The following is a 27,502-nucleotide window of genomic DNA, read 5'->3' as shown; positions in this document are numbered from 1 at the left end:
CTGGTAGTGTAACTCTTTGGGAACTGTTTCCCTTTGTATCTTTTGCTGTCTTTTGTCATATTACATGACTTTATCAACGTTTAGGTTTCGCAGCAAGTAATTTGCAACCGTTTATGTATGGGTGTAGGATGTGTCCAGAAGTCATAAATGGCTGCCACAAAAAACAACGTCAGCCGCTAGTGACACACGAAGCCGGTGATCTATCGCCACTACCATAACAGTACTTGAACATTGTAGCAACAGCACCAGACATGGCATTTACATTTCCCTACGTTACCACGGTCACAGGGCTGTGCCCTGTCACATGACCATCGCCGTTCTCAGATGTGCGCCGTGGCGAAAATTCCTCACCTTAGAAAAAAGTTTCAACACCGCTGCGAAATCTTTAGGTACCAAATGTCATCATTCGAACCAGTTGTTGTTATCGACGGTAAGGGCCACTTGTTGGGTCGCTTGGCTTCCATCATTGCCAAGCAGGTTTTGAACGGCCAAAAAATCGTCGTTGTCAGAGCCGAGGCCTTGAACATCAGTGGTGAATTTTTCAGAAACAAGTTGAAGTACCACGACTACTTGAGAAAGAGTACCAGATACAACAAGACCAAGGGTCCATTCCACTTCAGAGCTCCTTCGAGAATTCTCTACAAGGCTGTGAGAGGTATGATTCCTCACAAGACCGCTAGAGGTCAAGCTGCTTTGGAGAGACTCAAGGTCTTTGAAGGTATTCCTCCACCATACGACAAGAAGAAGAGAGTTGTTGTTCCACAAGCTTTGAGAGTGTTGAGATTGAAGCAAGGTAGAAAGTACACCACCGTTGGTAAGTTGTCTTCTGCTGTTGGCTGGAAATACGAGACTGTGGTTGACAAGTTGGAGGAGAAGAGAAAGTTGCAATCTGCCGAATACTACGCCAAGAAGAAGGCCTTGGCCAAGAAGGTGGAGAGCGCTCAAACTGCCACTGCCGGTTCCGAAGCTGCCAAGAAGTTGGCCGAGTTCGGATACTAAATACACAATTCCTTCGGGAACGGCTGCGGCCATACATAAAGATTTCTATAAATGCTAATCGAAATGATGTAGAGGTGAAGATTATATGTAGAGAAGTGTGTTAAAACGAGCACAGGTGTTTCAGAAAACGACATTGGTCATTAGGTGGATCTAGCCTGTTTCCTGGCTTAGTATCTTCTTTAGTCTTTTCTCTGGTCTCTGAACAGTCTGCATGCAGTCCGTCGCACAAAACTTTATCTGTCTATCACATAGCTTCATGCTCACCTTTATCTCACCAAAAAACTCAAATTCAAATAGCCTAGAGTACGTGCTACGCCAGATCGATCTACAATACTCCCATGACCCGAATCTGATCTCTCAACTAATCTATATCAATGGACTGCTGCCATCAAAAATTGTCAATCTTCTCGATTCTCAAGACTTCACTTTCGCCTCCGATGCCAATATGATGACCAAATTCCATTATATCCGCTGCGAGACCCTTGCTAACATAATCGACGCTGTACTGCCGCCAAACATAACACAACAAACCACACCAAACACCGTACACGTGATCTCGGGGCGGGTCGTAATTGTAGATGAGCCCGTATCCGTGGGGTTTCGGTCGGGTCACGACTACGTGAAAGTCAACGCTGAGCTTGTATCTGTGGCACAAAAGCTCAAGAAATCAGGCTGTACATCCTACATTCTTGATAATGTATTGCATTTTCTTTCTGTGCAAGCAAATGCGGTTTTGGAAGTGTAAATGAAAAAGTGATTTCTCGGCTCGGCAACTAACCGACTGCATATAATGCGGTCACCCCACTATCCCCAGATTTTTTCTGCCTGCATGATTTCGATTCCGGAGTACAATAGCGGGGAATTCAAAATTTGCTACTCATCACTATCTTTTTTGAACATACTAGTTTAAGATCTTGGAATAAGTCAACTTGTCCCGAGATTTCACGCGTCAAAAGTGCTCAGAATTAGCTGATAACACTGTTCAACGTTGCTACTCTTTTTACACTCATCAAAACTGAAAACATTTTTCGACTCACGTTTTCACCCCTTTATAGGACCCCTAAGAGGAAAACATGTTATCCCCTATTCCCTCGGTATCGCTGGTCGACCCAGAGGATGCAGATGCTCTTGTTTGCTTAGAACATCTTCAGTTTATGGAGCAACTCACGCCGTGTAGCTCGGTATCAACGATGTTTTCCAACAACGAATGCGACAGTGACGAAGATGAGGAGGATGACATAGCGATCAGAGCTTTTGATCCCGCCACAGGATTGCGTAGCCAGTCAAGATACCAACTTTTCAAGCCAGATACACTCACCAATGATCTCAGTGACGAAGAAGAAGGTGAAAACGAGGTGGAATTAACGCTTGTCAATTCTGTAACAACCTTGAAATCCGCAGTGAAATTATCGCTGATTTTGCGGTTTGTGAATTCCGCTTTGAACAAGCTTCAGAGTACCGGTGATTGTCCTACCGTCACCATCGATTCCTTGACCACAAACCACCTTCTCATCTATATCTATGCTCACCTCCGCACTCTCGCACCCGAGCAGCAGGTATCTTACATCAATCAAATCAAGGTACTTCATTTGGGTAAATCATTTTCCATTACAAAAATCAGTGACCTTGCCGAGATTAACTGCCCGTTAACAACTCTCAATCTCAAGCATTCTCCATGCTTCCACTTTCTTATCTGCCAGCAAGAAAAAGGCTTTGCCATGGCACCTGATAATCTTGTGCTACAGACAATGATATCCGACGTACCAGACACCTCAGTTACCTATGCTGAAGCCATAGTCAAGAAATTTCGTAAATTGACGAGGAGAAAGAGCAAAAATAACAACACTGCCAGTGAACAGGCAAGAGAGCTTAGGCGAAAGCATAGAATTCGTCAATCGGTAACGTTCTTTGTTCATGCTGTGATGTGAGTGTACACTAGAGACTAATAGAGAGGTTGGTGTTGCGTCATAATGGTGAATATCATTGGGATAGCACCTCGGTGCTTATACGAGATGACACTGGTAATGCTGACACAGCTATATGTTAGTGTTGAGATGCGATGGAAACTCATTTGGGTGATACGAATACCTGCAACCCACTAATGTATAGTGAATTGGGTTTGGGTTTCTCAGTGGAAACGAATTCGAGTCACATTCGAGGATTGTTGATACCACATACAGTTCAATATGATCCAACTGATTTCATTTTGAGTTTGTGAGTTTAAAGATATCTCATGTAAGTGGGTATTGAGTCCAAGTCCATACTATGTCACTCCAATAAATTCCAACTCTGTGCATTATCTCCACATTATACCGCTTTTCTCAGCTTAAAGTTGTTAACAGCTCAACTAGGCAATTGCAATGGTGTCAGTTTTCACAGTTAATTGGCCATGTCAATGCAACAAGATTTTTACGTCGTCTCTCAAAACAAGAGTTCAGTAGTCTTTTGCAAGTTCAGGATTGTTTTTTCGGATAGACTGAAGTAGCCTTTGGAACTCATGACAGTTTATTACACTCGACAATCAGTTTGAATACGAGACATACGCTTTGTTGAGATAGTTGATTAGCAATCTAAAAATAGCTATTGATGTGTCCACCCCTCTGGAGATCAAACTTTAACCCATTTCTAGTCTTTCTCTCTTGAGTGACAGACTATTCAAGTTCTGCTAAAATCTTTTGTTCCTCGTAGTAGGTCGTATTTTTTTCCTCGCGTAAACTTCCCTTTTTCATTGACAGATGTGCCGAAGCTTGTGCGCGGCTTCAATGGGGGGAATCACAATAGAGCCGCATTCTCGCGCATCTATTCTCACGTCGTGAAGCGCATTATACTTCATGACACAAAGTCGGCTCACATTTAAAATATAAGGACAAACACCCGATGGTGGTGCAGTATGATATTTCATTTTCATCTAAATGGACCACGGTTTACTCCAGAAATTGCCATAACCGCTATTTCCGATGGTGTAAGTGAATCTGATGAAGTCTATTATGAAAAACATAAAGGCAGAAAGTTGATGAGATTCAAACAGTGTCACGTTTGCAACGATATGAAGAAACAAGGAGCAAAGGTCTTGCTTTACTCTGAACCAAAACCACTAAAGGAGAAGGCTGAACCCGCATAAACTTGAGTCCATTTGAATTCGCACACCACTTCAGGATGAGTGGCTCACCACCTATAGTGATACGGGAACACCTGGTCGATGGGTTGTTCTAGTAATTGTGGATATAGTTCATTTCTTGAACTCTTGTTTGATTTGCCGTAATCATTCATAAGTTAGGCATATCATATGCTTTTTCTTTGATTTCTAGTGTAGTTTCAATGTAATTGTTAGGTTACCTGGATTCTCGCCTATTCAATTATCAGTTTATCGTAATGTCCTGCTGATTCTTGACCCATGTTTCAAATTGACATTGATAAGGTTCTAACGCCCAAATTGAAGCACGGAGCCTTTGACATGCATATCGGACAATAATCAAGGCAACACCCTTGCGGCTCATGCAAGTTGCAGCCCTTACTCCTGTCAAAACCTTAAATGACTCGGGGCGGTTATTGTCGCATAAGATGGTGTCATATATGCTGCAGGCAATGTAAAAAGGATGATTCAGGCATTTCACATTCCGAAATTGGGTTTGGGAACGAGAGACTCCGTGGCTAGAAAGCCACCGTGTGACTGTGGTGTCGACACATGAAACGAAATATAAAGTTTAGATGGTCGTTTAATTCTCTCAAGCAGAGTTGCTGCTGTTCTTTCAGCAGAGCATCAATATAATGTGTTTGAAAGAGAACCCTCGGCGACGACGTCTATATCATCACAAGGCTCGCACTGAGAGTGATCGTTCTAAAACCCTGTCGTCAAATTCAAGTTCAGATTCAGAATGAATGGACACATTGAGAATCGACCTGAAACACAGCTGTAATCATTGAACGAGGATGCTAGCCTCTGACCAGCCTGGCTCAGAACCTCGCCCAACTAGATTTTGCCTGTTACTTCTGAAAAGTCTTGTGTTCGGTTTCTTACTAGAGAAGACCATTTCAATGACATTCTAAGTTGATTAAAACGATTCTGGAGCTTCCCCGATTTTGCTGGCATTCTTTCGATGTTTAATAGGACTCCAAATACGAGTCAATCTAGTACGGGTTTCCTTGCTACTTCTGGGCGAGATAGCTGTCAAAATTCTTTACCGCCGTTTATGTTTCAGCACCCATCGCATAAAGCGCAATTTCGTTGACTCTGTCGTCCTTCAAAGACGAAAGAGCGACCAAAAATAGCACTTCGGCAGAAATATGTCCAAGAGCTTTACTATCGCACTAGGAATTACTGTTCGTGAAAGCCAAGACAATTGTTTGATCCTAGATTGATAAGTTAAGAAAAACTTATCTCCATCTGCAATGCAAGATATGGTTCATTTCTCGAATACGCTAAGCAGGAAAAATCAATGTTTCCGAAGGAGAGTCAAAGTCGGCACCACACTTTACCCCTATACTTTGGTTCGCCGTCGGGCCATTCGTTATGCGGAAGCAACTGACTTCTTTGATGCCACAAGGGAAGATTGTCGGGTCAACCGCAATTGTGCATTGCTTTTGCCGTACGCTTTTGCCGTACGGAAAAGAAAGCTTGGCTTGAATATACCACATCTGCAGAAATTGACCGATATGCCACTCCAGCCACACAATACCTCGTCGTATATCGGCTTTAAGTGGATCGCAAATAGGGATATCGAAGGTCAGAAGAAATCTTTTCCGCAACGTCACATCAGACTCACAGTCTAGGGCCCGGTAGAAGCATTCAAGTCATTCCTTTGTCAAACGGCGGAACCAACGTTATCGAGGTACAGAGACAAAGGGTGGAGATCTGAAATTACGACCTCCCCTCTGACGCATGGCAAGTTTAGCCTGATGCATATACTCTAATAGTATGCAGCGGCGCCGCGGACCGCGAGAAAGAAACCGAATATCGGCAAGGCATGCACGGCCCACTCCCGACGCATATTGAGAAACTAGGAAATATTCATCATGCGCCGCACCAAAAAGCTGGGCATCCACAACTCACGTGACACTTGATAAGAAGTTGGTGCCGTGCCATGCATGGAGACGATGACCAAACATGTGGCAAATTAACGGGTTCTGTTGAGCAGGGTAGAATTAGGATAGACCATGGCACCAAACTTACCTTGTACTCTAGCGTAGACAAATTCCACCTAAATCATCGGTCATTAGGGCACTCGTTTGATTTGTTAGCAAGCTGTCAAATTTCTGTCAAGATTTCCGCGGCAAGTAAAATTAGACGTGCATAAGCCGCACCGAGGCCCCTCCCAAGATAGCACCAAAATAATGCGCTCACCAGATATTCTGAAATGGTTTCAAGAGGACCATCTCAAAGCCTCCACAGTTCAATTTGGAGCAAAGTACGTTCTTCGATGTGGATCTGATCGAAGATTAGATCTTGCGATGGTTGCAAATGCCCTGAATATGTTTCTCAAAAAATGGCAACTTTAATTGAAGCTGGGCAAATGCACAGAAGTGAGATAATGAAACCCGGAGCCGTATCATGCACGATCGCGCCTCAGCGCCTATCTTTGTGGAGCCATGATACCACCTCGATTCTTATCACGGGTCATACTATATAAGGTCAAGCTTCTTTTACCTACAGCAACCTCGTACAAGATGGCCAGCGTAGAAAAAGAGAATGCGCTCACCGGAATCATCAGTGCAGGTAGTAGATTAGAAGCAGACGACCATGAAGTCAACTTACATGTTCTTCAATCTAATGACATCGCCCTTGGCGATGTTGGTGCCTCATTCACTGAGGAACAAAAATTCTTTATCTTGAGAAGAATGAACATGGATGGTTTGTTGAGTTTGGATCATCTTCCTCCCTCAGCCACTTTCATGGTCGAGAAGATGGAGTCTTTGACGGAAGAAGAATCTGTTGAGATCTTGAAGGAGTACCTTACCAGCTTTGCCGACGACTGTAATGTCTCCACCGCCGACTACAACCTCAATCAACGTTTAGTTGCGTTGGCTCCAGCTCACCTTGGTGCTGGAAAAGGAATCAAGGAGAAGTTGCAGAACCAAATTGACGGAAAATCGGACGCGGTCGACACCCAGGTGGAGGTTGGATCTGCTGATACTGATGACCCCGATTTGACCGCCGACATCCAACATGAATACCACAAGGTTGTCGATTGGCCATTGCAAGTCAAGGTTGAAGCTGGCTTGATTGCTTACCACTCTCCTTACCCATCAGTAAGAAGTGTCACTGAACCTTACGATGACCCTACTGTTCCTTGTGAGACTTTCAGAGTTTATGTCGTCGGAATTATTTGGACCGCTATTGGATCTGTGATTAACCAGTTTTTCTCAGAAAGACAACCAGCAATTCTTTTCCAGCCGCTGGTAGCTCAGGTCTTCATTTACCCAACTGGCGTACTTCTTTCTTATATTCTTCCAAAGAAGAGTTTCAAGATTTGGAGATACAACATTAATTTGAACCCTGGTACTTGGACATACAAGGAGCAAATGCTTGCAACCCTTTGTTACTCGATTTCTGGTACCACTCCGTACGTCTCCTGGAATATTCTTGTTCAAAAATCTGAAGTGTTCTACGACAACAAATGGGTTGATTTTGGTTATCAAGTTCTTTTGATGTTGTCAAGTCAGTTCCTTGGTTTTGGTTTGGCTGGAATTATGAGACGTTTCGTTGTTTACCCTGTCCAATCGATTTGGCCTACTGTTTTGCCCACCATTGCGTTGAACAAGGCGTTGACCCTCCCAGAGCAAAAGGAAAACATTCACGGATGGACCATTTCGAGGTACTATTTCTTTTTTGCAACCTTCTTCGGTTCTTTCCTTTACTTCTGGATTCCAAACTACCTCATGCAATTTCTTTCGACATTCAACTGGATGACATGGATTAAACCTTCGAATCTTACCCTTGCTAACATTACTGGGTCAGTGTCTGGCTTAGGTTTGAATCCAATCTCCACCTTTGACTGGACTGTTTTGAATTACAATTTACCATTGACCATCCCATTCTATTCCACCATGAACCAAGCAATCGGCTGGACCATTGCATTCTTCTGTATTATTGGGGTTTATTACTCGAACAATTTGTGGTCCCAATACATTCCCATCAACACTAACGGATTGTACACCAACACGGGCCAGCCTTATGCCGTTACTGCAGTATTGAACGAGAAAGGTCTCTTTGATGAAAAGAAATATCAAGAAGTTGGTCCTCCATTTTACTCGGCTGCAAATCTCGTTGTTTATGGCGCATTCTTTGCCATTTACCCTTTTGCTTTCGTTTACGAATTCGTGGTTAACTGGAGAATCAACTTCTTCGCTTTTAAGAGTATCTGGCAAACCATGAGAAACTTCCGTCGTTCTAACTATGAGGGGTTTAACGACCCATATAGCAGACTGATGGCAAAGTACAAAGAGGTACCAGACTGGGTCTTTTTCGCGGTTTTAATTATCTCCATCGTTTTGTCCATTTTGTGTGTGAAGCTTTATCCTGCGGAGACTCCAGTGTGGGGTATTTTCTTTGCTATTGGTATCAATTTCGTCTTCTTGATTCCTTTGGCCTCAATCTACTCGAGAACCGGTTTTTCGTTTGGTTTGAACGTGTTAGTCGAACTTATCGTCGGTTATGCATTGCCAGGTAATGGTCTTGCCTTGATGTTCATCAAAGCCATTGGTTACAATATCGATGGACAAGCGGAGAACTATATCTCCAACCAAAAAATGGCCCATTACGTCCGTATTCCACCATGGTCAATCTTCAGAGTGCAAATGTTGTCTGTCTTCATTAACTGTTTCATTACCTTGGGTATTATCAGCTTCCAGCTTACCGGTATCACCGACTATTGCGATCCATTGAACAAACAGAAGTTCACTTGCGCGCAGGCCAGAACGTTCTATTCTGCATCAGTGTTGTGGGGTGTTATTGGGCCCAAGAGAGTATTCAATGGTTTGTATCCAATCTTGCAGTACTGCTTCTTGATTGGATTCTTGTTGACAATTCCAGCTGTCCTTTTCAAGTGGTACGGACCAAAGAAACTTACCAAGTATTTCCAACCAACTGTCATAATCGGTGGTATGTTGCTTTACGCTCCATACAATCTTACTTATGTGCTTGGCGGATTGTACTTGGCAATTGCTTCTATGTGGTACTTGCAATCAAGAAAGCCCGCATGGTGGCAGAAATACAACTATCTTTTCTCGGCCGGTATGACTGCAGGAGTAGCTTTTAGTGGAATCATTATTTTCTTCGCAGTTCAGTACCACGATAAGAGTATCAACTGGTGGGGTAACACTGTTATGTACGCTGGAATGGATGGCCTGAGTGTTGCTGATTTAAACGCTACCATCTCCGCTCCAGATGGTTACTTTGGACCTCGTAAGGGACACTACCCTTAGTTGTGTCGAGCTTACTTTAATATAACTTTGTCTGTTAATCTTGCTTCTTTTCCCGCTGCGCACTTCGCTTCCACAGTTCCTGAACATGCATGCTGCCGCATGACTCTTCGGTTAAAGTGACAAATTTGGTCCGTGCAAACGCCAATGGTCCATAACAAAACAAATCCTAATAATTGGTGTGCTTTTGGTGGGCCGCATCGGCACTTTGACAGCTGACGCCGCACTTCATGCACGAAAATGCGCTCCAGCGGTTTTCGCTTAGCACTTATTACGCACATAGCTTGGCAGATGAAGTCCTAAGGACCCATATTGAAAGTTTCAGCTTACCTTATAAGCAGTTCAGAGAAGCAGCAATTTTCTCGATTTCCCACTGGCATGTTCCATCAAGAACAGAGCCATTTGTGGCGCATAAGAATATGGAGCCTGTCAAAGCATGGCTTCGTGCGGCACAGCAAAATGGTGTAGAAGCAAAATGCTATCACACGGGCAATGCGAAAGCGAGAAAAGCCATCGAGTAGAAGTGGGACAAAGAGCCGTACTGCCTTGCGCCACACTGACCATATTTTTCATAAAAAGGCACCACCTTCTGATGACTTCTCGAAGATTCTATGTCTGTCTCACCTGTGAGATCAACGATTTCACCGCTTGCAGGAATTACCAGTACAGGTAGTCGCTTAAACGCAGTTGACCATGAAGTGGATTTAAGTGCTCTCCAGTCAAGCGACATTGCTCTTGGCGACGTTGGTGCCTCATTTACCGAGGACCAAAAATTCTTCATTTTGAGAAGAATGTACTTGGATGGTTTGTTAAGCTTAGAACATCTCCCTCCTTCGGCCACTTTTTTGATTGAAAAAATGGAAAGCTTAACAGAAGAGGAATCACTCGAGATTTTGAGGGAATATTTAGTCAACTTTGAAGACGATTGCAACATTTCAACAGCAGATTATAATCTTATCCAGCGATTAGTTGCATTGGCGGCAGCAGATTTTGGCACGAGTGATGGTATCAAAGAAAAGCTAGGCCGACAAATTGACGGAAAGTCCGAAGCAGCAGATGACCTGGTGGAGGTCGGATCCTCCAGTGCTGTCGATGAAGATCTTCCGAAGGCAGATATTCAATATGAATACCATAAAATCACCGATTTGCCATTCCAACTCAAGGTCGAGGTAGGTTTGATTGCTTACCATTCCCCTTATGCTACTGTCAGAAGTGTCACTGAACCATACGACGACCCAACTGTTCCGTGTGAAACTATTCGAGTTTATGTTGTCGGAATTATTTGGACTGCTGTTGGATCAGTTATCAATCAGTTCTTCATAGAAAGACAGCCATCAATTAGTTTCGACGCGCTGGTAGCTCAAGTTTTCATTTACCCATCCGGCGTACTTCTTTCTTATATTCTTCCAAAGTGGAGTCTCAAAGTGTGGAAGTATAGTTTCGATTTGAATCCAGGTCCATGGACCTATAAGGAGCAAATGCTTGCAACTTTATGTTACTCGATTTCTGGTGCTAGTCCATACGCTGCCTCGAATATTCTTGTTCAGAAGATGCCCATTTTTTACAATAACCAATGGGTCGACTTTGGGTACCAAGTTCTCTTGATTTTATCGAGTCAGTTTCTCGGATTTGGACTAGCAGGAATCATGAGAAGGTTTGTGGTTTATCCAGTTCAATCCATTTGGCCAACTATTTTGCCCACCATTGCGTTGAACAAGGCATTGACCCTCCCAGAGAAGAAGGAAAACATTCATGGATGGACCATTTCGAGATACTACTTCTTCTTTGCAACATTCTTCGGTTCTTTTCTTTACTTCTGGATTCCAAACTACCTTGCCCAATTTCTTTCGACATTCAACTGGATGACATGGATCAAGCCCACAAACTTAAATCTTGCCAACATTACTGGATCAGTGTCTGGATTAGGTTTGAACCCAATTTCAACCTTTGACTGGAATATTTTGAATTATGGCTTACCGTTGACTATCCCATTCTATTCCACAATGAACCAAACAATTGGCTGGATCGTTGGATTTGTCAGTATTGTTGGAGTGTACTACTCGAACCACTTGTGGACCCAATACATTCCCATCAATACTAACGGATTGTATACTAATACCGGTAAGCCTTACGCCGTTACTCAGGTTTTAAATGAAAAGGGTCTTTTTGACGAGGCCAAATATCAAGAAATTGGACCACCATTTTATTCTGCAGCGAGTCTCGTTGGTTATGGTGCTTTCTTTGCCATATACCCGTTTGCTTTCGTTTATGAACTTGTCGTTAACTGGAAAGTCAACTCCTTTGCCTTGAAAAGTCTTTTCCAGACCATCAAAAACTTTCATCGTTCCAATTATGAGGGGTTCAATGATCCCTTTAGTAGACTGATGGCTCGGTACAAGGAGGTTCCTGACTGGGTGTTCATATTGATCCTAGTGATCTCCATTGTCTTGTCTATCTTGTGCGTTAAGCTTTATCCAGCGGAGACACCAGTGTGGGGTATCTTCTTCGCCCTTGGCATCAATTTTGTCTTCTTGATTCCTTTGGCGTCAATCTATTCGAGAACCGGTTTTTCGTTTGGTTTGAACGTGTTAGTCGAGCTTATTGTCGGTTATGCCTTGCCAGGTAATGGTCTTGCCTTGATGTACATTAAAGCAATTGGGTACAACATCGATGGTCAAGCAGAGAATTATATCACCAATCAGAAACTTGCACACTATGTCAGGATACCACCATGGTCAATTTTCAGAGTGCAAATTGTGTCTGTTTTCATCTGTTGTTTCATTACTTTGGGCATTCTTAGTTTCCAGATGAATGACATCAACGACTACTGTGACCCATTGAACAAACAGAAGTTCACTTGCGCATACTCAAGAACCTTTTACGCCGCATCAGTGTTGTGGGGAGTGATTGGACCAAAGCGAGTATTCAACGGATTGTACCCAATTTTGCGGTACTGCTTTTTAATTGGATTCTTGTTGACAATTCCAGCTATCCTTTTCAAGTGGTACGGACCAAAGAAATATACCAAATATTTCCAACCAACGGTCATTATTGGTGGATGTACGGTCTTTGCTCCATACAACCTCTCATATTTTATTGGAGGTTTATACTTGGCTATTGCATTCATGTGGTACCTTAAGGAAAGAAAGCCAGGGTGGTGGGAGAAATACAACTATCTCTTCTCGGCTGGTATGACTGCAGGAGTTGCTTTCAGTGGAATCATTATTTTCTTTGCTGTCCAGTATCATGACAAAAGTATCATTTGGTGGGAAAATACAGTGATGTATGCTGGATTGGATGGCCTTGGTGTTGCTGCTTTGAATGCTACAATTTCTGCTCCTGATGGGTATTTTGGACCTAGGAAGGGTCACTTTCCATGATTTTTGCCATCCTAATTTTGCAGTTAAACTGATTTAAAAGAAGGAAAATAATTAGGCGAGGCTTGCCTGACTTTTGTGAAGTGTGTAGATTGTGATTTGATGTATAATTTAAAATTATTAGGGAGTAGTGTTTTTATTAAAATTCTCGTGGCAAATTGCAGCCATCCTAAGATAAATGTTCGATGTAATCTGCAGGACTAGTAAATTATACGCAGGACCATGGTTGCAAAATCCAGACATAATCGAGCTTCGTACACATTAGTATAGTAGCACGGACTTCGGAGGGGTTCTTTGAAGCCACGAAAGTTCTTTCCGTCTTGTGAATTTGATTTTTGACAGTTTTTTCTCAATCTTTTTACAAATATCTAGATAATCATAGGACGAGTTGGCAGGTCAGAACATTTCCTTTGTGGTTCACTTTCAAGCTGATGACTTCTAAGTACGCAATTGTTCCTGCGAGAGTCACCGCCGCACTTATGTATATATGAGACGTATGATAAGCCAAAACTAGTGCAATTAGTGACAACAGTAATTGACGTCTAAGTGGTAATTATCACTTCTCAGCTCTAGACGGGGGTCACCAGAATAGTAGCATTAAAATGAGATTTCCATAATTGCCGCAAATTATTTAAAATGTTGACATTTTGCTCAAGAAGTCCGAACGTCATTTTGATGGTAATATCATTCGAATGCAAGATATATCTGTGGTGTTGTAATTTACGATCATGCTGGTATAATGGTACAAAGATATCAAAATAGGACCTTGCAATAAAAGAGGCTCTTTTCATATGCATTTCATTATCATCTCCACTTCGGCAAGTTGACTCTATCTAGACATTCGCGATTGCGCGGCTTCTCGATTTATTCTCCCCGCATTGACACCTGCATGAGAGGCTAGTTTAAGCGAGAAAGTACGGCGGCACAGCTATCACAGCTCGCCAAGTTCTGCTCTCTAGGCTCAAGTTTCACAAGAAGAATGCGGTGGTCTTTCCTTTCACTGCGAACAACGACCACATATAAATTAATGAACATTTTACATTTCACAAATTATCGCTTTTAGAGGTATCGCGATTCGCCATTCATAAGAGCAGACGGGCAATGTGGGGTATCGTTCTCAATTATGCCACAACACTTATCAGGCTCATGTTGAATAGTCAACCGTGACTAGCGCCACGCGTGGAATCACTAACCTAAGGTTAACTCTAGCCGAGATCTCAGCACAACATGATTGGCTGCAAGTGCAATAACAGGGGCGATACCGAGATGAAATAGAAAGTAGATCGGCCCTTATTATTTGGCCCCACATGAAGAAGAGCCGTGTAATACACGGTCGGGTTTTTCTCTGTTCCTAAATAACCTTAAAGGTCCAATAGCTGGGGAAATACGGTGGTATGTCAGGCTAGCAGATTGAAGACTACATTATCTGCTCCAGGAGGATATTAGATAACTTTCCATCAACTCGCCAGTGCTTTGAACCAAAAATATAATGTGTTTAAGCTTTGGTGGTGAAACTTATCAGGAAGTGCGGCACAAAGATAAGGCTGTCAATTATGTAATTCCATGCAACTGCAAATGATGGTTCTGGTCAAATGCGCAATTCAATTTTCAATATCATTTCAGTTTTAATCAATCATTGCATGATCAAGTTACGAATAATTCTTTATAGTTCTTTAAGCTTCTTTTACATCAGTTTTCTGTGCCAAAGTGCATATGATAAGGCATTGGTGTGGGGCTGATGCTGCAATTGGCCTCATACTGTGCGGCACCGAAAAGAATGTGTCAAATATAAAATGACTTTACATGGTATGAAAATGCAATCACCGGCTTGAAACTCAAATATAACTTGTCGCCTCATACTACAAAGGCAATGTACCAACTTCAGCCATTTTTAAGCTGAAATTACTCGATTTTACGCCTTAGTGCCATCTTTCCTGATGCACGCTTACGCCCCAATATTGCGCTCTAATGCCATGTTGCCTAATGCGATATGACCACGTACCTCGCAGCTATAAATATGAGAGAAAACTTCCTAGGGGAAATTGAGATAGCAATGCCCAGCTCGAACGATCAATTACAAATCTCAACAATTCCCATCTCAGATGACCGCTTGATACCCAGCTCAAACTTGGACAGATTAAAACAAATTGTTCGGGATATTGATATCGACCGCCCTCTGCAAGTCAAAACTGAAGATGAAATTACTCGAGGCAATCTCAAGTTTGGCAATTTTTTCAAAGCAAAATTCGCTTACCGTGCCTGATAGTTCAACAATGAAGACATGAATTTTTGGGGAAGTTGTTTATCTGTCTGGTCAATTCATACATTCGTCTATTGAGGATGGACCAATGGCAGGATTTGATGTTTTTTAGTTCGTTTTTGTTTTCTTATGAATATATCTATTCATTGACCTCATCATGTCAATGTCAATGGTGTGAATAAAACGGTTATATCTATGTCGTATGAGTCTGGTGAGGTTTCTAGCTCTAAGGCTGGTTAGACCTTATCAAAACCTTACTCACTTATTTGATTCCATGCTTTAGAAGCGACAGTATGCCTAATTTTTTCAAGTATACATGTTACACAAGTGCTAGACGACCACTTTAACGATACCCATACTACCTTGGCCAATTTTGTGAGGCGCTTAGTTTGACAGCTGCAGCGCATGCGCGATCCATTTTTAACTCGCTAGTGTCAAAAGTGTCATGATTTGAATTGATCTAAGCTAAATTCCTGAATTGTGAGCATTTGGAAACTGCCAGATCATATTAAAACTTTCAGCTAGCATATAAAGAAAATTAAAGGGGAACAAGACCTTTGACCAAACACCCGATCTTCTTCTTGTGCATCATCTCCATCCCAGCTCCAAGATCAAGCTCCTTGTTCACATAGAAATCCACCGCATCAAGAATTATATTGTTAAATTCCTCTTCGTCTTCCAAAAGCGGCGCATCAAGCACATCCAATTGCAGTACCAATTGTTCAATTCCGTCGTTCTCCACATAGAGGTAGATTGTGCCCAATATTTCGTACTGATAAAACATATGATTATTTACTGTGTCCGGCAATCTAAAATCATTGGGAGTGAAACTCCCGGGATTCAGTTCCCTTAACTTTGGCTTCACGATTTCGAGGATCTTGTGATCTTTCTTTTCACTGCGATCCGCGATCACTTTGGCTTTGCCAACATATTTATCAATGAACATTCTCTTGCAACTTCAAAACAGGAAATTGTCGCTTTTATACCCAGCCTCCACAGGCCACTATCCTGGCACGCTATCCAATTTGCAAGATGATGTCGTGTTTCGCTCTCAATTAAGCCACAGCGAGCGCAATTCTGTAGTGAACCGCGACTAGCTGTGAGTGAAGCCCAGCAACAACGTCAACTTTAGCCGAAGGCAATTCATACTAGCACGAAGGAAGAGTATGATTGGCTGCAAGGTACATAATAGGGGCGTTTCAAGGCATGGGATCGGCCCATCATGGTATTTCCTTCGTGAAATAGTGCCGTGCATCACATGGCTGCTGTGGCCAGCCGCACCGTGCGTCAAATGTGCATATTTACGAAGTGCGATAAGGATAATGCAGCTCGGTTAGAATTCGGCAGTCCCGACCTAAGCCCTCAGTGTCGCTCTACTTGGGTCATACTGGGAGCTATAAATGAAGGTGTTAGTATGATCCCACGCTTCAACATTTCAAATGAGCGCAACCAATATACAAAATTGGTTTGAAGCCGATGACTTCACAGAAGTCGAAGACATTAACATTCACCCAAACGTCTCTGTCTTCAACAGAAAACTATATACGTTTGGTAGCAAGAAAGAAACCTACTTGAAATTTTCATCCATCAATAGCAACATTAAATCCCAAGATGAAATTTCCTTACTTGATACAAAATCATGTATTTTCAAAATAAGTGACACTAGATACATTGTGGTCATATGTAATATTGAACAAGCTGGATATGCGGTGCTTGGAGAATTGGGTAATAGATATATTACCAAAAATAAGTTATGTGATTACGAGGACGTCGAAATGCGATCTCCTGATGAACACAATATCATATCTGTTAATGAAATCTATGACCCATCAAGTTTAGATTTCAAAGAACTATTTGAGCTGGCAAATTACAGAGTTGAGAAATTTTTTGATAAGTTTATGAAAGATATTCAAAATAATTGAAATCTTAGTATCAAATTCCATAGTGCTAAATATACAGAGGGTATACAATTTAAAAAACGTCACTAATAATATCACTTGATCATAAAGGTATAATATAGCACACAGTAATGTCAAACTACTATGAACTTATAATTACGACAATTAATAGCCCGTTTATACCAAATCAATATACCTATCAAGTAAATTCCTATCTACTTAACATGTATTTTGCGGTATTCTCATACCATGTTTTTGAGTTTTATATTTTCACATTTTTTTATGCTTTTGAATTTTCATATCATTGTTATTCTATGGTTATTCACCGTTAACACATGTCCCTTTGATTGAAATAGTACCACCTTCACTGCGCCTTCCTAAGCAGGCACCACCGGGGCAGTCAGCGTGAGAGAAGCAAGCGGCGGACATAGCAACATTAGTGCTAGCTAATAATAAAATTATTGATTGAAGCAATTTTGAAAACATTGTAGAAGAGGAGTGATGATGATCAGTTCAACAATTACTTAAGGAGAACACTAAGTGAATAAACCCACCTAGCGTTTAAGGGGACTGTTAACATATATATATAATTGATGAAGAATCCCTTATCTATACCTTGGCGTTTTCATGCCCCGCTTATTGCATTAGCTTATTTCAGGTGGGCGTAGTGAATCATATCAAAGCCATTACGTATAATTACAATTTAAAAAATTTATTAAAGTTTGAAAAATATTCCGTTTTAAACGATTACCTAGCCATTTTGTGGATAGTGTAATCTATCAAAGTCAGAGTTTATAACCCTTTATATTGAATTCTATCATGTCGCAACATTACAGAAAGCTATCCTTATCGCACTTCGTAAATATGCGCATTTGACTTCGGTGCGGCGGGTCACAATAATATTATCACACCGTGTGGTACGCGGCACTGTTTCATGTAGGGTTGAAATGATTGGGCCGATCTGACTTATCTGAATCTCCCTTATTAGTGCAACTTACAGCCAATCATATTCTTCTTTTGCGCAAGTATCAAGTGCACTCTGCTACAGTTGTCGTTATTAGTTGTTCCCACGAATGGCTAGTCGCGGTCACTACAAAATTGCGCATCCTCCGCATGATAGGTGCTCATAGTGGCTTAATTGAAAGCGAAGCAAGACAGTGCCACGTTTGACAGCTGCGCGCACATGCAAGTTTATTTTTAGCTCGCTAATTTATGGAAAGTGCAACCACGTCTGTAATAGCGATAATTTTAATGCCATCATTTGGTCCATCAAACTAGATGAGAGATTTGTGAGCATGTAATTACTTCTTCTTTTTCTCTGAGTCCTATAACTGATTTACTTGTGCTACCAAGAACAATAATCACGCTGAATTCGACAGTTCAACACAGAAGTCTGAAATATCAGAAATGTGCAGAAAGAAGTTCGGGTTTTTAATTAAATGTCTTGTTCTCTTTTGATGAATACTCTATGCTAGAATATGCCTCATTCTCTTAGGAACCAAAATAATTTTACTAATGAAGAATTTGCATGAGATGTTAAACCTTGTTAACATTCCTCCATTGCAATCTTCGTAGTCGAAAAGTTGAATGTCAAGTGGAGAACAGTTTTAACGTTGGCGATACTTTGTATATTTCAATAAATTTGTAATTTTTTCAGTTTTCGAGTACAACCTTGTGGAAGACTCGTGCTCAGGAACTTTCCCTAAACTTCTAATCATCTGTAGTTGAGACTAAAACACCTAGTAGCTCAAAGTATATACAAGAGGGTGTATCGATTTCCTTTTGAGCATGATATCATAGACCGGACTTTACACTCAAGGTAGAAGCAATCCAGTATCACTCGCCCACACGCCTGAGTGAGATGCATGAAGACCAATTATGATTCTCATAACTTTCATAAGGTGTCTAATTTGTGGCGGTAATTGGCTTGGTTCATTGATACGAGCCTTTATCTCAAATAACGATCGGAAATTATTTACAGACCAGGTGGCCCAAGACTGTCCTCTTTGAGCAGAATAGTGGCCTCGGGTGTGATAAGCTTATTTATTATTTTTTCGCCGTACCATATCTTCCTAAAAGATCCAATTGCCGGGAACTACAGTAACTTATGTCAAGGCCAGCAGATTGAATGCAACATCTTCTACTTCAGCAGAATATCCTAGACAACTTTCCATCAACTCGTCAGTCTAAAAACATAATGTGTTTAAGCTTTGGTAGTGAAACTTTTGACAGGAGTGCGGCACAAAGATAAGGATGTCAAACTCATGTACTTCCATGCACGGCGGCAAGTCAAACTGATGGACGGGTGCAAATGCAAAGTTGAAATTTTTCAATTTCAGGTGGACCCAAAATCAACCATTGCAATGTCCGCCTTTGCAATAGTGCTAATAAGAACAAAAGAATTCTCATTTGTTAGAGACCACAGATTCATCTCAGTTTGCTGTAGCACAAAATGCATGTGTCCTGGTACTGGAATTGGGTCGATGCTGCAAGTGGCCCGCATGCCGCGCGACTCAGATAATAACTGTATCTTCAACAGCAGAATTGCTGATAACGTCAAGGTGCAAATGCAAACCAACAGCTTGAAACTCAAATGAAACATTGCCAACTCGTATGACAAAGACAATGCAAATTCAGCCATTTTTAGCTATGCTTGACTTCTCTCGCTAAATTTATCTATGGCAAAACTCATGAGGTTTCCCAATCTTCGTTCCAGATGCAGCAGGCTTAAAAGGATATTGATTTGACTCGTACGGCACCACAGAGATAAGACTTCCAACGAGCCACCAAGCAAGCCACCATCCCGCCAACCTCAAGGTTCGATCTATAAAGGACCCAATGAAATCTTCATGTTTCCTCATGCCCTCTTCGCCCAATACCAAGAATATTTTGGCTGGTATTACCAGTAACAGCAGCAGGTTCGACCCTGCCGACCATGAGGTAAACTTGCACGCACTTCTCTCGCACGACGTTGCGCTAGAAGATGTTGGAGGCACATTCACCACCGACCAAAAGTTGTTCATTCTTAAGAGAATGAGTATGGATGGTTTAATTGATTTGGACAAAATTCCCCCTTCGGCGACGTTCTTGATTGAAAAGATGCAAGAGCTTTCGGAGGAGGAAGCCGTTGAGATTCTCAAGGAATTCCTAAATGACTTTAAGGACGACGTCAACATTCTGGATTCTGATTATAAGTTGGCTGAAAGGTTGGTCAAACAAGCACACTACAAACTCGGTGTGCAATCTAAAGTGGAGCAAATTCTGGATGACAATGAAAAAAATTTGGGACAACTTTTAGTGGTAGAGGTTCCGTCACAGGAGGACTCACTTAAAGATGACGACATCAGACTCTTTTATCATAATATTACCGATTGGAGTTTGCAAGTCAAAGTTGAAGCCGGTTTAATTGCCTACCATTCACCTTATACTGAAGTCAGAAGTGTTACCGACCCTTATGATGACCCATCAATTGCGTGTGAAACACCTCGAGTGTACCTAGTTGGTATAATCTGGACCGCAATTGGTTCCGTTATTAATCAATTTTTTAAAGAACGGTACCCTTCTATCTTTTTTGGAAGTCTGATTGCCCAGGTTTTCATCTATCCTTCAGGTGTTTTGCTTAGCTTGATATTGCCTCACTGGAAATTTACCATTTGGAACAACACAATCGATTTGAATCCCGGTCCTTGGACTTCGAAAGAGCAAATGCTTGCAACACTCTTCTATACCGTTTCTGGTGCATCGCCGTATGTTGCATTGAATATTCTTGTTCAAAAGTCACCACTCTTTTATGATAACCAATGGGCAACATTTGGATATCAGGTTCTTTTGACACTTAGTACTCAATTTGTTGGATTTGGGTTGGCAGGTGTGATGAGAAGATTTGTGGTGTATCCAGTTCAAGCCGTATGGCCGACAATGTTGCCCACAGTTGCTTTGAACAAGGCCCTCACTTCTGCAGAGCCAAGAGAGATCATTAATGGTTGGACGATTTCCAAATACAACTTTTTCTTTTTCACGTTTGGAGCCTCGTTCTTATACTTTTGGTTTCCAAATTACCTTGCACAATTCCTTTCAACTTTCAACTGGATGACTTGGATTAAGCCTGATAATTACAACCTTGCGATGATTACTGGTTCCGTGAACGGATTGGGATTGAATCCAATTCCTTCTTTTGATTGGAATGTTTTGAATAATCTTAATGCATTGGCAATTCCCTTTTACTCAGTGGTGAACCAAGCGATTGGATGGTTTTTGGGATTTTTCATTATCATTGCGGTTTTCTACTCGAACAGTCACTGGTCCGCGTACTTGCCTATCAACTCGAACAGGATCTTTACCAACACGGGTAAAAGATATAACATCAAGGCAATTTTGAACGAAAAGGGGCTCTTTGATCAGGAAAAATATAATACGTATGGTCCTCCTTATTATTCTGCGGCTAATCTTGTCACCTATGGTGCCTTTTTTGCACTTTACCCATTTGCTTTTGTTTATGAGTTGACAACCAATTGGCGAGGAAATTGGTTCGCCGTGAAGGGTTTTATTCACGCTCTCCGAAACTTGAACCGGTCCAATTACGACGGTTATAATGACCCCTTTAGTCGCCTGATGCTGAAATACAGAGAAGTGCCGGATTGGGTTTTCCTTGTCGTCTTGGTTATATCAATTGTGTTGGGCATCCTTTGCGTCAAGCTCTATCCTGCCGAAACTCCGGTGTGGGGTATCTTCTTTGCTATTGTTATAAATTTTGTCTTCTTGATTCCTTTGGCCGCAATCTACGCGAGAACAGGTTACTCGTTCGGTTTAAACGTTTTGGTGGAACTCATTGTTGGTTATGCTATACCCGGTAATGGACTTGCCTTGATGTTCATCAAGGCGCTCGGGACTAACATTGAGAATCAGGCTGAGAACTATATTACGAACCAGAAAATGGCTCATTATACTAGTATTCCTCCTTGGGCATTATTCAGATGCCAAATGGTGTCGGTTCTCATCAACTGTTTCGTGTTTTTGGGTATTTTGAGCTTTCAGCTCACGGGTATCAAAGACTATTGCGAACCTTTCAACAAGGAAAAATTCACCTGTCCTGGTTCCAATACGTTCTTTTCCTCATCTGTGCTTTGGGGTGTGATTGGGCCAAAGAGAGTTTTCGATGGCTTATATCCTATTTTGAAATACTGTTTCTTGATTGGGTTCCTATTGACGATTCCAGCAATCGCTTTCAAATGGTATGGTCCAAGAAAATTGACCAAGTACTTCCAGCCCACTTTGATAATCGGTGGAATCATAATTTATGCTCCTTATAACCTCTCATACTATACCGGCGGATTGTATTTGTCGGCGATCTTCATGTGGTATTTAAGGACAAGGAAAACAGCTTGGTGGGAAAAATACAATTACATATTTTCCGCTGGGATGGCAGCTGGAATCGCGTTCAGCGGGATCATCATCTTCTTTGCTGTTCAATACCATGACAAGAGTATCAACTGGTGGGGTAACACGGTGATGTACGAGGGATACGACGGCGTCGCAATAGGAAGATTGAATGCGACGTTATCAGCACCAGATGGTTATTTTGGACCAAGGAAAGGTCACTTCCCTTGAGTTGTGTCTCACCAATTGTCTTCAACATTCCAGCCATCGTTGTCATCATCGTCGTCTAGTTTGATATTGAGTCTGGTTATGGGTTTTTGTTTGTTTTTTAGAGACTTGCCCAATTTAAGTATGCTTTCTTTGCGTGTAGACTTTACCATTGGTTTGTTTTTGGTTGCAGTTTGAGATACCCTCTCTGTTACTACGGGCTCCGCATCCTCATCATCGAAGCCCCATCCATCATCCACTTCGAGTTCCACAGAAGGAGGTCTCGCATTCTGAGACCCTAAACCATTTGTAGTCCCAACATCTGCATTGCTTGAGGTTCTCGTGAGATCTGGTGTAGAAGTGTTGAATTCATGATTGAGTACTCCGTCCATATCCGAAGATGATACCAATTTGTTGACGATCTTCCATCCAAAGCCGGTCTTAGAGCCGCTTGTGGCATTGTTGGTCTCGTCGCTCGAAGGTGTAACAGTAGGTGCGTGCTTTCTGAAGAACTCCTCTTCTTCAGCGTTGCTGTCAATTTCTGTTTTGGGTAAGCCCGAAGCATGCCTTTCGACAACTTGCAAATACAGATCAAAAACTTCCTTAGCTGTAGTCCTTACCTTCACTGAGTGAACGTCCATTAATGCAATTGCCAAGGTACCCAAAACTTTGTTGCAAATATCCTCTAGAGTAAATTGGTCTTTAAGAGTTTCAAAGCCTGAGAGGGCTGCCAACTTGCTTGGAGTAAAAGTGTCCCTCAACGACTTGGCAAGAGCTGTAGCTAGAACATTATTTCTGGAGTTTGCATAAATTTTGTCCGAAATCTTGATTATGAGCACGAGCGTATTAGTCCGAATAGAAGGTTTGGGGTCCATTTGTGACTTTGCAAGGACTTTCAATAAATCTTGGTTGACCTGCTTGACGGAGATCTTGTCTATGATTGTAGTAATGGATTTCAAAGTAGTCTCACGAATCATATAATTAGAGTCTTGGAAGCCACCCAACAAGTTATAAAACAACTTGCTTTGAACGTCAGATTCAGAGAGAAAACATTCATATGACTGCAAATGCGCCAATAACGTCAATCGAATTGAGCGGTCTCCCAAACTGAAACTTTGAAGTATAATGGGCTTTACAACTTTATTGAACTTTGGTTCAGGAAGAGAGCAACCAAACTTGAGAATGTAGTTGAGGAGAATGGATAAAGTATCCTGTTTTTGTTGGTGTGAGTCAACGGTTGAATTAACAGTTGGCTTCAAGTTCACCACATTCTGATACTGAGTAAGGAGTTCCGGAAGCACTTTGTTCTCAAGGAATCCTGGTGGAAAAGCAACATTTTCCACATCATCAGGAAAATGGCGTGGAAGTTCGAACTTGTAGAATTGCAATTTCTTATCTTCATTTTCAAACACAAGGTCTCCGAGTAACTTACTCAAATTTATGAGGTCGTTGTTCTCGAAAGTTGAAGAACATTCGGCCAAAAACTTGTCAATGTTGATGCGCAAGTTTGGTTTCTTGCTAACCAAACGCTTGAACGGTCCTGCCAATGATTTGGGTATAGCTGATGAGCTTGTTAGTTGCAGAGCTTGCACCTTATAAGTACGACTGGAGCTGGTTGTCCAACTTAATACTTGGTATAAGAACACACCAAACTTATAAGAGTCAAACTTGAAAGGAAACTGCCTTATTGAGTCGAGTCCTTGACCGTCAACATCGTCTGGAAGGTTGTCCAGGAAGCCTGGCGCTCGCGACGCAAGCCTGTAAATAGGCTGGTCAGGGTCGGACGTTAAATTCGTCAAGACCTCAAAGCCAAATAACTTCCAGTCACCAGCAGGATTGACAAACACTGACGAGTAGAAATTCAAATTGCCATGTATGCAATTACCTTTAGTATTGATAAATGCTAGTGCCTCAGCGACAGTATAAATTCCAGCAATTCGGGCATCTTTGGATATACGGTCAGCATGGGTATCAAAATATTTGAACAAAGGTACCACGGGCTCGGAAATAATATAGATGAAGTTATCGTTTTCAATGTAGTCAATTATTGAAAGGATCGAAGGAAATTTTACCAATTTCAGTTTTTTGAACGCGTTTCTGGCGAGCGAAACAAAGTCACTTCTTACATTGGAAGGTTCCTGAAGGTTCATTTCAAAGATTGTTACCGGTGAGTTGTCTTTTTTGGGATCTGTACCATCGTAAATAGTCCATACTGAAAATGGTTGATCTGGAAGTGGCGATGATACTTTCTCGCCAATAGTGTATGGAATGGAAGTTCCAGTTAGCGAGCTTAAAGCACTCGAAATGAAGTTCATGGTTGAATATCACTCGAAATAAATAGCTATAATGTGGCTAGGACCTCAAAACAAAACTAATAATAAAGAAGTTGTCGCAAATTAAAGACGCGGGCATGGCAGATTAAGCAACGCCACTGTAGCTATATAAGCCGAGTACGGAGGCAAATATTTTAGTTAAGGCATTGTGGCCGAGTGGTTAAGGCGATGCACTCGAATCTTTCGAGTTATGCATTGGGATTTCCCGCGCAGGTTCGAATCCTGCTGATGTCGTTATTTTTTTGAACGGTGAACTGTAATTTTAAAAACCCCATTGTATAGCAAGGTAGTACTAACTACGATGATCGCTATGGCATCTCTATGGCTATGCCATAGAGATCATTTGGTCGCTAGACAACAATCATCGAGTACCTTTTCTTCTTGGTTCGCTGACATAAGCATGTTTGACAGGTTCGATGCATCTTTCATTTTCACTTATCATGCCGCGGGCACGAAGAAACGATAAGCCGCCTGAAGGGTATTCCAAGATCGAGCCGACGCTCAATAAGCTACTAGCGAAGCTCAAGGATGCCCAATCAGCATCTATAAAGACCGAAAACAAGAAACAAGCATTATGGCCGGTATTTCGGCTCAACCATCAAATTTCAAGATACATTTATACGATGTATTACGACCGTAAAGTAATATCCAAAGAGTTATACGAGTGGCTACTCAAGCAAAAATTCTGTAATGCCAATTTGATAGCGAAATGGAAAAAACAGGGATACGAAAATTTATGTTGCATCAACTGTATCATGACTAATGAAACTAACCATGGAAGTACATGTATTTGCCGAGTACCAAAGTCCAATTTAGAAGATGACGAAGGAAAGACGATCGAGTGTATCACGTGTGGATGTCGTGGGTGTGCTAGTAGTGACTAGAAAAGTGTATATTAAACATAGCATTCAAACAATAGTAATACAAATTGCCCATAGGCAAAGAAAGAACGCCCATACCATTACCCATTAAACATCAGACTCCGTCGAGGAAGAGCTTGTCTTACGATTATGACCGTCAGGAATATGTTTTTCCTGGGGTCGAACGTCCTTGATATTCTTCAACTCATTGAACAAGTTTCGTCCCGATTCATCGGTCTTTCTCTCTCTCGTAACTGCCGGCAGTTCGAAAGCTCTCAATATCATGTCGTCATCATCATAAGAATTCAAAGCTCCTTGCGACGACATGACAAGCGGCGAGTAGTAGAACTCGTCGAGATAAGATGGAGAATGCCATAAACGACGCATCATTGACCCACTTTGGGGTGTTTTGAGTGTTCGTAGCGGCGTTCTCGTACCAGACTTGGGTGTTTTCGCCAAGTATGGCAAGGAGAGTGTATGCTGAGACTGTTGCAGATTGGGTTGGTAGTGAAGGGACGGAATGGGGTTACCTAAAAGGCTCACCGAAATACTTCGGTTCTTGTTGTTGGATGGGGTGAGAGGTTCGAGCAATGGTCCGGTTTCGTTGGGTCTTATTGGCGAAAATTCCAAATTGGAGTTGCAACTGAAAGATGAGGTGTAAGTGAGGTTCTTGCCTGCCAACATTGGCTTTACGGGAGACTCGCTAACCACAACCTGGGGTGTACGATGGAGCGGTGTAGCACTTGTGCTAAGACGGAATGCAGGCTGCCAGCTAGTGAACGGAGCTCCTAAATCAGGAATGGTTTCGACGTTGTTTTCTTCACCATCAATGTTGCGTTTCTTATAGGGTGGTTCGAGCACGGGACTATCATCTTGCAGGGTTTGACGAGATGCGTGATCTGCATTGGGCAGTGAGGGTAGTTGGTTCATTGGGCGAGATTTGATGGACGATTGAATATGGTCCATGATTTCTTGGTACGAGTGCTTTTTACTGCTGCGAGACTTGAGAAATTGATCTTCACATCCTTCCTCGATGCACCAAAAATGACCCTTACCATCGCGAGATTTTTCTCCCTTGATAAACGCCTTATTAAGAGACAAATTATGACGGATCGAATTCTGCCATCCGACATCTTCCCGGCGGTAGTAGCGGAAAGTTTCCGAGATCCACAGGTAGATTTGTGAAAGAGTTAACCTCTTATCTGGGTGACTTAAAATAGACATACCAATGAGGGTAGCATAAGAATACGGTGGTTTTTCGTTGGAATCCATGTCAAACGAGTCCACTTTAGACTCCCTTTTCGACCTTTTAGCCTTCTTTTTCGCGGGCTTTTCATCAATTTCGTCGGAAAAGCGACTTGAAGTGGCACTTGAAGGAACTTGACTAGAAAACGATGGTTTAGAAGGGATTTCAAAACTGATGGGAGCATAGGTTCGAACCTGCAGTTGACGCTGGGGCGACGAGAACGCGGGTGATAATAGTGCTGACTTGCTGGTACCTCCCGCAAGGCTGGGATGGATATGTTTCGTGGAAGTAGGGGTGGTAACGGGTTCAACATGTTTCGGTCTGAAAGCAGGAGCAATGGTTTCTGGTGGAGTTGAGATTTTCTGGGTGTGCTTGTACGATACTGGGGTGTCTATGACTTTGTCGAGCAGTGGCCTGCGGTTCGAATCGATCAGCTGTTCCCGTAAGGGAACTCTAGAGGGCACGACGGAGCCCATTTGACGATAGGAATTAACTTATAGGCACCTGGAAGGTAAGGAGGACGTGACG

The 27,502-nt window shown here is 42.1% G+C and overlaps 11 protein-coding genes and 1 non-coding gene across 12 annotated transcripts; 9 read left to right on the top strand and 3 right to left on the bottom strand. All coding sequences in view use genetic code 12, as the record gives it.

The window, feature by feature from the left end:
* Positions 1-324: 324 nt before the first annotated feature.
* Positions 325-999, top strand: RPL16A (60S ribosomal uL13 domain-containing protein; the record flags this gene model as incomplete). Its single annotated transcript, XM_001484188.1, has 1 exon — positions 325-999. The coding sequence occupies one exon, from the start codon at positions 325-327 to the stop codon at positions 997-999; it is 675 nt and encodes a 224-aa protein (XP_001484238.1).
* PGUG_03618 (uncharacterized protein) lies at positions 403-1,032 on the bottom strand (the record flags this gene model as incomplete). Its single annotated transcript, XM_001484187.1, has 1 exon — positions 403-1,032. One exon carries the CDS (start codon positions 1,030-1,032, stop codon positions 403-405), a length of 630 nt encoding a protein of 209 aa, XP_001484237.2.
* A 178-nt stretch (positions 1,033-1,210) lies between these two features.
* Positions 1,211-1,744, top strand: PGUG_03617 (uncharacterized protein; the record flags this gene model as incomplete). Its single annotated transcript, XM_001484186.1, has 1 exon — positions 1,211-1,744. One exon carries the CDS (start codon positions 1,211-1,213, stop codon positions 1,742-1,744), a length of 534 nt encoding a protein of 177 aa, XP_001484236.2.
* A 328-nt stretch (positions 1,745-2,072) lies between these two features.
* PGUG_03616 (uncharacterized protein) lies at positions 2,073-2,927 on the top strand (the record flags this gene model as incomplete). The annotated part of the gene is made up of 1 exon (XM_001484185.1): positions 2,073-2,927. One exon carries the CDS (start codon positions 2,073-2,075, stop codon positions 2,925-2,927), a length of 855 nt encoding a protein of 284 aa, XP_001484235.2.
* Positions 2,928-6,585: 3,658 nt separating this feature from the next.
* On the top strand, positions 6,586-9,420 carry PGUG_03615 (uncharacterized protein; the record flags this gene model as incomplete). Its single annotated transcript, XM_001484184.1, has 1 exon — positions 6,586-9,420. The coding sequence occupies one exon, from the start codon at positions 6,586-6,588 to the stop codon at positions 9,418-9,420; it is 2,835 nt and encodes a 944-aa protein (XP_001484234.2).
* A 608-nt stretch (positions 9,421-10,028) lies between these two features.
* On the top strand, positions 10,029-12,797 carry PGUG_03614 (uncharacterized protein; the record flags this gene model as incomplete). Its single annotated transcript, XM_001484183.1, has 1 exon — positions 10,029-12,797. The coding sequence occupies one exon, from the start codon at positions 10,029-10,031 to the stop codon at positions 12,795-12,797; it is 2,769 nt and encodes a 922-aa protein (XP_001484233.2).
* A 3,696-nt stretch (positions 12,798-16,493) lies between these two features.
* On the top strand, positions 16,494-16,976 carry PGUG_03613 (uncharacterized protein; the record flags this gene model as incomplete). The annotated part of the gene is made up of 1 exon (XM_001484182.1): positions 16,494-16,976. The coding sequence occupies one exon, from the start codon at positions 16,494-16,496 to the stop codon at positions 16,974-16,976; it is 483 nt and encodes a 160-aa protein (XP_001484232.2).
* Positions 16,977-19,790: 2,814 nt separating this feature from the next.
* Positions 19,791-22,559, top strand: PGUG_03612 (uncharacterized protein; the record flags this gene model as incomplete). Its single annotated transcript, XM_001484181.1, has 1 exon — positions 19,791-22,559. The coding sequence occupies one exon, from the start codon at positions 19,791-19,793 to the stop codon at positions 22,557-22,559; it is 2,769 nt and encodes a 922-aa protein (XP_001484231.2).
* Positions 22,560-22,567: 8 nt separating this feature from the next.
* On the bottom strand, positions 22,568-24,850 carry CEX1 (Cex1p; the record flags this gene model as incomplete). Its single annotated transcript, XM_001484180.1, has 1 exon — positions 22,568-24,850. The coding sequence occupies one exon, from the start codon at positions 24,848-24,850 to the stop codon at positions 22,568-22,570; it is 2,283 nt and encodes a 760-aa protein (XP_001484230.2).
* A 160-nt stretch (positions 24,851-25,010) lies between these two features.
* On the top strand, positions 25,011-25,102 carry PGUG_06049. Its single transcript has one exon. It is a non-coding gene; the product is annotated as a tRNA-Ser (tRNA).
* A 182-nt stretch (positions 25,103-25,284) lies between these two features.
* BUD31 (U2 snRNP complex subunit) lies at positions 25,285-25,752 on the top strand (the record flags this gene model as incomplete). The annotated part of the gene is made up of 1 exon (XM_001484179.1): positions 25,285-25,752. One exon carries the CDS (start codon positions 25,285-25,287, stop codon positions 25,750-25,752), a length of 468 nt encoding a protein of 155 aa, XP_001484229.1.
* An 84-nt stretch (positions 25,753-25,836) lies between these two features.
* HCM1 (Hcm1p) lies at positions 25,837-27,450 on the bottom strand (the record flags this gene model as incomplete). Its single annotated transcript, XM_001484178.1, has 1 exon — positions 25,837-27,450. One exon carries the CDS (start codon positions 27,448-27,450, stop codon positions 25,837-25,839), a length of 1,614 nt encoding a protein of 537 aa, XP_001484228.2.
* Positions 27,451-27,502: the final 52 nt, after the last annotated feature.

The sequence above is a fragment of the Meyerozyma guilliermondii genome, genomic scaffold (genome assembly GCF_000149425.1).
Source record: "Meyerozyma guilliermondii ATCC 6260 scaffold_4 genomic scaffold, whole genome shotgun sequence".
Lineage (NCBI taxonomy): Eukaryota > Fungi > Ascomycota > Pichiomycetes > Serinales > Debaryomycetaceae > Meyerozyma > Meyerozyma guilliermondii.
Note: the sequence above shows the minus strand (reverse complement) of the source record. Positions and strands in the feature narration are given on the sequence as shown.